At 39.2% G+C, this 7,573-nt stretch overlaps 1 protein-coding gene across 1 annotated transcript; it reads left to right on the forward strand.

Moving 5' to 3' along the window:
* The first annotated feature begins 1,124 nt into the window (after positions 1–1,124).
* LOC106943830 (WD repeat and FYVE domain-containing protein 3-like) lies at positions 1,125–7,391 on the forward strand. The gene is made up of 12 exons (XM_015027119.1): positions 1,125–1,491; positions 2,201–2,364; positions 3,407–3,555; positions 3,689–3,809; positions 5,077–5,162; positions 5,245–5,325; positions 5,559–5,613; positions 5,701–5,820; positions 5,906–6,023; positions 6,609–6,715; positions 7,007–7,160; positions 7,247–7,391. The coding sequence occupies exons 1-12, from the start codon at positions 1,374–1,376 to the stop codon at positions 7,366–7,368; spliced, it is 1,395 nt and encodes a 464-aa protein (XP_014882605.1). The 5' UTR covers positions 1,125–1,373; the 3' UTR covers positions 7,369–7,391.
* The last annotated feature ends 182 nt before the right edge of the window (positions 7,392–7,573 follow it).

Here is a 7,573-nt window from a genome sequence, read left to right on the forward strand (position 1 = left end):
CAAGTTCACCCACTTTCTCCCATTGCTAACTAGAAACAACCAATCAGAGCTAGGAGGCGGGGCTTAGCGCTGTCAATCACAGTCCGAAAATATCCCGAATGCTAAGGCTAGTTAGCATGGCCATCTGTAACTGTGCATAAACAGTTTTACTGTAAAGGTAAGTTGTTTTTCTGACCTTAACACATTTAGCAATGATGGAGCGTGATTGACAGCGCTAAGACCCGCCTCCTGGCTCTGATTGGTCATTTCGGGTAGGTTTGACCATAAACAGTCCATCATAAATGGTCATGACATGGTGACAGTTTTAACAAATATATAAAACCATATTCTTTATAAAAGTTACATATCGCAGCTATAAGGATCAGGAAGAGTTTTAATTTTTGTCTTTAAAAATGCTAAAAAGCATTTTGTAAAAAAAAATGTTTTGCATACATATGGGGGGTTATGTTTTTTAGTTTTTTACATATAGACAGAAATAAAAAGTGTTGCATCGCTCATAGCTTTATTACGACAGTCTCAACCTCGTTTTTGTGACCTTTCCAGCCCTTCTTCCCCCCTCTGGTGCCCCTCTTCCCCTCAGCTCAGGTACCCTCCTGCCCTCCCTGTCCAGACTAATTACCCACATATCAGTTTTTTTGCCGCATGTTTTAAATCTGCAGCTGAAAATAAATACAGCATGGCTTTAGCTGGGCTGCAAATTCACTGATTCTGCCAGGATCTTCAAGTATCGAAGCACCACGGCTCTCACTTTCTGCACATTCTTACATTATCAAAGTGTATAAAGACTTAGTTTATGACATCGACGATGAATATAACGACGAATATTGCTGCCCATCAACATTGAAAGGGTTATTAAAACAGACTGGCAGATTATTTAACTTATAGCAGGGGAGAAATGTCTTGTTATAAGTTAAATAAGCTGCCAGGGGATCTCGTATTTTTTTAATCATTATTGAGGAATTGTTAAAACAGGCTCTTATATCTTGGTGAAACGTTATGTGTAAGTTAGTTTTGTCTTATTTTAACTGTACTGAGATGTTTGCACTAAAAAACAGACACAAATACTTGGGAATCTTTTGTTTTTGGAGTGAATATGTGGATCAGAGTTGCTGCATAAAAACTTCAGAGGGATAAACTGGTACAGGAAGAGCTCTGATTTGTCCCTGATCTAACCCTAACTCTTTCCAGAACTGCAGGTTCCTCTAACCTGATGCGACGTACATCTACTGTGGATTAAATCATCACTAACTCCTGCATGTGCCTGATGTTTGCACCTTTAAATATGAGCGGCTCTCTCAGGTTTGATTCTCGTTCGCCTCCAGAAGCCGCTGCGGTACCGCCGGGCCATCAGCTACGACAGCAAGGAGTACTACATGCGGCTGCTGTCTGGAAACCCGGGGATGTACCAGCACTCCGTGGAGCACAGCACGGAGGGAGAGACAGCGCAGCACGAGCCGGAGCACGGAGAGGACACCATCGCTAGGGTCAAAGGTGACAAAGATTTAATACAAGTATTTCCTGTTCGACCCGTGATGTGCAGTGAGGCACAGACAAATACAAAATCCTATATAGAAACTACATTTTAGCTTTGATTTTACCTAATTAAAGCTTCTAGTAATATAGGAGCAAGAAAGATAAAATATTTAGTAAGCCCACATTTTTTTATTTTAATGTTTTCTGATTAAAATTGAAAATCGTGTTTGATCTACCCGGTGTTGGGTCGTAACTAGTTACATTTATTCAGTTACATTTAAATGAGTAACTTTTTTAATAAAACATATTTTTAGGGGTATTTTTACTACACTGTACCTTTTACTTTTACTCCAGTAATTTTATTATGAAGTATTTCTACTCTCGAGTAACATTTCTGGATTCTCTACCCACTGAATGAAAAACAAACATGTTTTAACCAGAAATTCAACAGTTTTTAGCTGTTTTTGTTGTCAGTTTTTTATTGACAGAAACTGAATTGAAAAATTATGTTTTTCCTGATTTTATTAATTTTTGTTCCTTGTATAAATTATTGTCATTTGGTCCTTAAAATATCACAATTTCCATTTAACTTTATATTTTGGTCCATCTGATTATGTAATTTTTAAATATTAAATGATTTATAATAGATTTGATTAGTCAGCATCTGTTTTAGCTTCTTACTCATCCATTTTACTGCCTGTCGGTGTGTTTATTTCCTGCCCTCCAGGTCTGGTGAAGGCTCCTCTGAAGAGGTCTCGCTCCACAGCTGACGGCACGGACGAGGACAGCCAGGACCAGCTTCAGGACCAGCTGCTGGAGTCTGGAGGTCCAGAAGAAGAGCAGAGGACCGACAACACGTCCCTACTGCGCCTCCTGGAGGAGGGGGAGAAGGTGAGGGGAGACATTTATGATCGATATCTGCTCTGCTATTGTGGTTGCAGAATTTCAGCGTTTCCTGTTTTTCTTCTTATTGGATTGTGGAGTAAAAGCTCATCTTGTGTTGTTGAGCAGCTTTGTTTATTTAAGGATCCCCATTACACTCTGCCACAAATAACAACTCAAGTCAAGTTTATTTGTTTTATTTGTTCAAGTTGCTTTAAGTAATAAAAACACAAAGTGATAAAGCTACAAAGAAAACACCGTGCAGTCAACAGTTTAACAAACATTACAGGAAGTTTGTTCCAGATTTATGGTGCATAGAAGTTGAATTACAATAAAATCATATTGTATTTATTGCAATAAATATTGTTTAGAATAAATATTTTTTTCTATAATAAAAAAGTAATTAAAATATGTTAATTTAAATTATATTTAAAGTAACAATTCGCAGCACTTCTAGGGACAAGTGCTGCGAATTAGCTGTTTTTATTGCACTATGACAAACATGGGGCTGTTTTATTCAGTTTATCCATGTCGATGTGTGTCTGTCCCGGTCAAATAAACTCAATAATAATAAATATGTTGTTTATTAGAATAAAATCATAATTTAACAAACATTACAAAAGAATCAATGTTTATAAATTATTTTTTTACATATTGGTTTTATCTGTTTGATACATATAATCCAAACTATCATCTGCCTTGAGTCAGCGCTAACTAGAAACAACCAGTCAGAGCCAGTAGGCGGATCTTAGCGCTGTCAATCACCATTCAGTGCGGCGCAGCAGATCCTGTTGTGAATACTGGACTTTTTTTCAATTCTTCCATCCTTTATTTTCTCACTTCCTGTTTTTTTCCTTCCATCCTTGTTTCATTTTTTCTGCAGTGTTTTTCTCTGAACTGTCTCTTTTTCTCACCAGCTCTTCTCACATCACACAGTTTCTCTCCTGACCCTCCCATCCTTCTTTCTCTGTTTCATTTTTTTCCTCTGAACAGTTGTTTTTTTTGCTCACAGTTTTTATTCATGTGATCTGTTTTCTTCCTGTTCCTCCAGATCCAGCACATGTACCGCTGTGCCAGGGTGCAGGGCCTGGACACCAGCGAGGGTCTGCTGCTGTTCGGGAAGGAGCATTTCTACGTCATCGACGGCTACACCATGACCGTCTCCAGGGAGATCAGGGACATCGACACCCTGCCGCCCAAGTGAGCCGCCGCCGTCTCCTCTCTGACCTCTGACCCTTTTCTTCAATAGTGTTTTACATTTTTATTCTCCCTTTATATTTTTTGTGGTGTTTTTGTTGCGTAATCTGAATCCTTATGTTTTCTTGGTGTCTAGTTTGCACGAGGCCATCATTCCCAGAGGGGCGCGGCAGGGCCAGAGCCAGCTGAAGAGAACCTGCAGCATCTTTGCTTACGAAGACATCAAGGAGGTTCACAAGCGGCGCTACCTGCTGCAGGTCAGGCCCAAAACCCTCCACACTGCAGTGTTAGCTCTGTCTGAGACATTCAACTTTATAAGTAAATTGGTTGGCATGTTTTAATTAACATATATTTTTGTTTTTGTACTTTAAATACCACTTCTATATTTTTATTAAGCACCTAATAAAAGTGATGTTATTGGATCATAAACTGGGCTAAAAGGCTCAAATTTAGAAGAGTTTTCAACAGTTTGGACTATAAGTATCTACAGTGATACTTCTCTTAGTTGGAATTTTTTTATTATTATTATTGATGATTTGTTTTTTAAAGATGTACAAAAAAATTTAGAGCATGAAGCATAAAGTCAAAACCAAATATTCATGGGACTGAATATTGACGAGCATAAACGTATCAATATTCCCAGTTCTGATCCACCTACAAAATCTTATATTTATTACACATATAGACCATACATATAACAAATTTGTATTTAATCAGTCAGTCAAGTTTATTTACATAGAACATCTCAACAACAAACAAACAGAACAATTGAAAACCAAGTATTTTTGGTCTAGTTTCTAGTGCAATTATGTCATATAACACTTTAAATAAGACAAAACTAACTTACAAGTAACTTTTCAGCAAGAAACAGGAGCTTGTCTAAAGACAAATATTCCCTAATATTGATTAAAAATACTGCAGTTATGACATGAAAAATGTATTTTTACAAGTGAAATAATCTGCCAGTGGAACCCGTACTTTCATATTAAGGAATTATTGACTTAAAACAGTTTCTTGCTGAAAAGTTACTTGTAAGTTAGTTTTGTCTTGTTTCAAATGTACTAACTAACTAAACTAGACCAAAAGTATTTAGTAAGATTTTCGTTTTTGCAGTGAAGGCAGCTCATTGTCATGAAAACATCATAAATACATCATACAGTAACCAAATGTGAAATGACATCACAGACATCAATATGCATCAAATAAATTGGTCAGTGTTCCAGTTTGTATTGATCAGTAGCTAACCCACTAATATAGCATCTATTTAATTTTAATAACAGTGGATAAACAATCATTTTCTTAAAATTTCATCAATAAACAAAATTAGCATCATTAACAAAAACACCAACAATAAGTTGGTTTAAATGCACAAAAAGCCAAATGAAGAGCAAAAGTCCAATGTGACTTTACTTCACCATGTACTTCAGAAATGCAATGATTTTTAAAGGTTTTTGTTAAATATGCTCAAATGTTGGAGGTTTTATGTTTTAGTGTAAAACCTTGTTTTGTTTTTGTTTCTTTCAGCCGATGGCGGTGGAAGTTTTCTCAGCCGATGGAAGGAACTACTTGTTGGCTTTCCAGAAAGGCGTTCGCAACAAAGTTTACCAAAGGTAGAGTGTAGAGTTACCTTTGGTAATGAAAATGAGTTTTACTCCTGCTGGAGACGCTGAACAGCGTTTTTTTTTCCTGCAGGTTCTTGGCTGTTGTGCCGTCGCTGGCTGACAGCTCAGAGTCTGTTTCAGGCCAGAGGCCCAACACCAGCGTCGAACAAGGGTAATTATCTCATAATAATTAGTTATTTCAGTTATTAAGGCTATTCTCCTCATAAAAATAACCAGAAAGGAATTTACTACAGTTTTTTTTTTTACATAAATCACAATCACCTACTCTGTTCTCATAAATATCTGTTTCTCCACACAGATGATGATGATAATAATAATAATAATAATAAAGACTATCAGCCCTTTATTTCAGAGCCACTGAGTTTTTCTCCTCGTCTCCTTCAGGTCTGGACTTCTCAGCACGCTGGTTGGTGAGAAGTCAGTCACTCAAAGATGGGAGGTAAGAATCTTTAGTTTGGGATTTATAGTCTTGATGCCTGTATCGACGGCTCCTGAGTGTGTGTGTGTGTGTGTGTGTGTGTTCCAGCGAGGTGAGATCAGTAACTTCCAGTACCTGATGCATCTGAACACGCTGGCGGGACGCTCGTACAACGACCTGATGCAGTACCCGGTTTTCCCCTGGATCCTGGCCGACTTCGACTCAGAGGTGAGCAAAGAAGCGTTTCACCTTTAAAACGAGGTTTGTGGATTTGGGTCCGCTTTCAGTTTTTGTTGTTTATTTAAATTTGCAGGAGTTGGACCTGAACAACCCAAAGACGTTCCGAAACCTGGCCAAGCCGATGGGCGCCCAGACCGACGACCGGCTCACCCAGTACAAGAAGAGATACAAAGACTGGGAGGATCCCAACGGTGAGGCCGCCGAACCTCTTCACGCTCAGTTCACATTTTTTACTGAAATCTGACTTGCTTGGTTTTTTTGTTCATACTGCTAATGAAACTCAATCACCATCAGACTGGTGTTCATCCTCAAAGTTGCCAGCATGTGCAAGAGAACGATTTTAAATTTGTTCAGCAATGAGAGACGACAGTATTGTCACAAGATCATAACATGAAGGAGGAAGCTGCTTCTTCTGGTGCAGAATTACATTAAGTGACATGACCGTTCAGACTGCAGACACTTTGAAAACAATCAGATATGTATCCCACTTAGCTCCACATATGGACATGACACAAATCTGATTATTTTTGGGTGAAAAAAGATTGGAATTGGGCCATTCAGACTGCGGTGAAAAAGTCAGATTTGGCAAAAAAAAAATCAGATTTGGGTTAGTCATGGAGCGCTCATGAAGTTGGCGTTAGCATCAAAAAGCTAATATTTAGTAGTATTATTCAGCAGTTTTATCTGTTATTAAACTGGCGAATTTACATCAAACTAAACAAATGGTGCAGCTATTTCCTGATGTTACTCAGATCTTTGCTGACTCCTCTGTCCAGGTGAAACCCCAGCGTACCACTACGGGACCCACTACTCCTCCGCCATGATCGTTGCCTCGTATTTGGTCCGGATGGAGCCATTCACGCAGATTTTCCTCAGACTTCAGGTTCGATCCTCAATTCCAGAGCTTATATTGATTATTACAGAAATCGGGTCAAAGCTCTGCTTGCCAAAAAGCAAAGCTAAATAGCTCTGAAGATTAGCCTCATTTCCATAATTTAGAACTGGAAGACATTTTAAATGTTCAAAATAAAATATGACAACCAAACACAATAAAGAAAAGGGAAAGAAAAACAACACACTTGTTTAGTTACTTAAAAGGAAACAATAAAAACCCCTTTAAGTGTTGAAAAGGTTTGGGAACCACGATTTAACTGTGTGTCTCTGTGACCTTCAGGGAGGTCACTTTGACCTTGCAGACAGGATGTTCCACAGCGTCCGGGAGGCGTGGCTCTCCGCCTCCAAACACAACATGGCCGACGTCAAGGAGCTGATCCCAGAGTTCTTCTACCTGCCTGAGTTCCTGCTGAACTCCAATAACTTTGATCTGGGTGGGTGACCAGAGACGATCCGCGCCGTCGGCTGCTTTCAGATCAGCTGTAGGAGATTTCACTTATTCTGCCGTTTGTTGCTTCAGGTGCCAAGCAGAACGGCACCAAGCTGGGTGACGTCATCCTCCCGCCGTGGGCCAAAGGTGACCCCCGGGAGTTCATCAGAGTCCACAGAGAGGTAGGAGAATTAGAGGGCAGTAACAAGTAGAATCCACTTTTTTGAGCTTTACATCATGTTGTGATGCCCTCTTCAAAAACATACCTGGAGTCCTGCTTTCACTCTTTCAAGCCTGTTTGAGAAATCCTTTAATTCTCATGACAACTATTCCACTATTCAAAACGCCTGGGTGGATCTAGCTCCGCCTCCAAGGTGCAGCTCCTCCTCCGAGCTGCTGTTTCTTTCCTTCCACCTC

Source organism: Poecilia latipinna, unplaced genomic scaffold, assembly GCF_001443285.1.
Source record: "Poecilia latipinna isolate Pla-1442-1.1 unplaced genomic scaffold, P_latipinna-1.0 Scaffold6130, whole genome shotgun sequence".
Lineage (NCBI taxonomy): Eukaryota > Metazoa > Chordata > Actinopteri > Cyprinodontiformes > Poeciliidae > Poecilia > Poecilia latipinna.

Bases quoted from the DNA above. Each gene is read 5' to 3' on its own strand.
- LOC106943830 (XM_015027119.1), top strand. From the start codon at position 1,374: ATGCGGCTGCTGTCTGGAAACCCGGGGATGTACCAGCACTCCGTGGAG. The intron at 3,810-5,076 runs GTCAGGCCCAAA...TGTTTCTTTCAG, and splicing joins AGCGGCGCTACCTGCTGCAG to CCGATGGCGGTGGAAGTTTT. The intron at 7,161-7,246 runs GTGGGTGACCAG...TTGTTGCTTCAG, and splicing joins CTCCAATAACTTTGATCTGG to GTGCCAAGCAGAACGGCACC.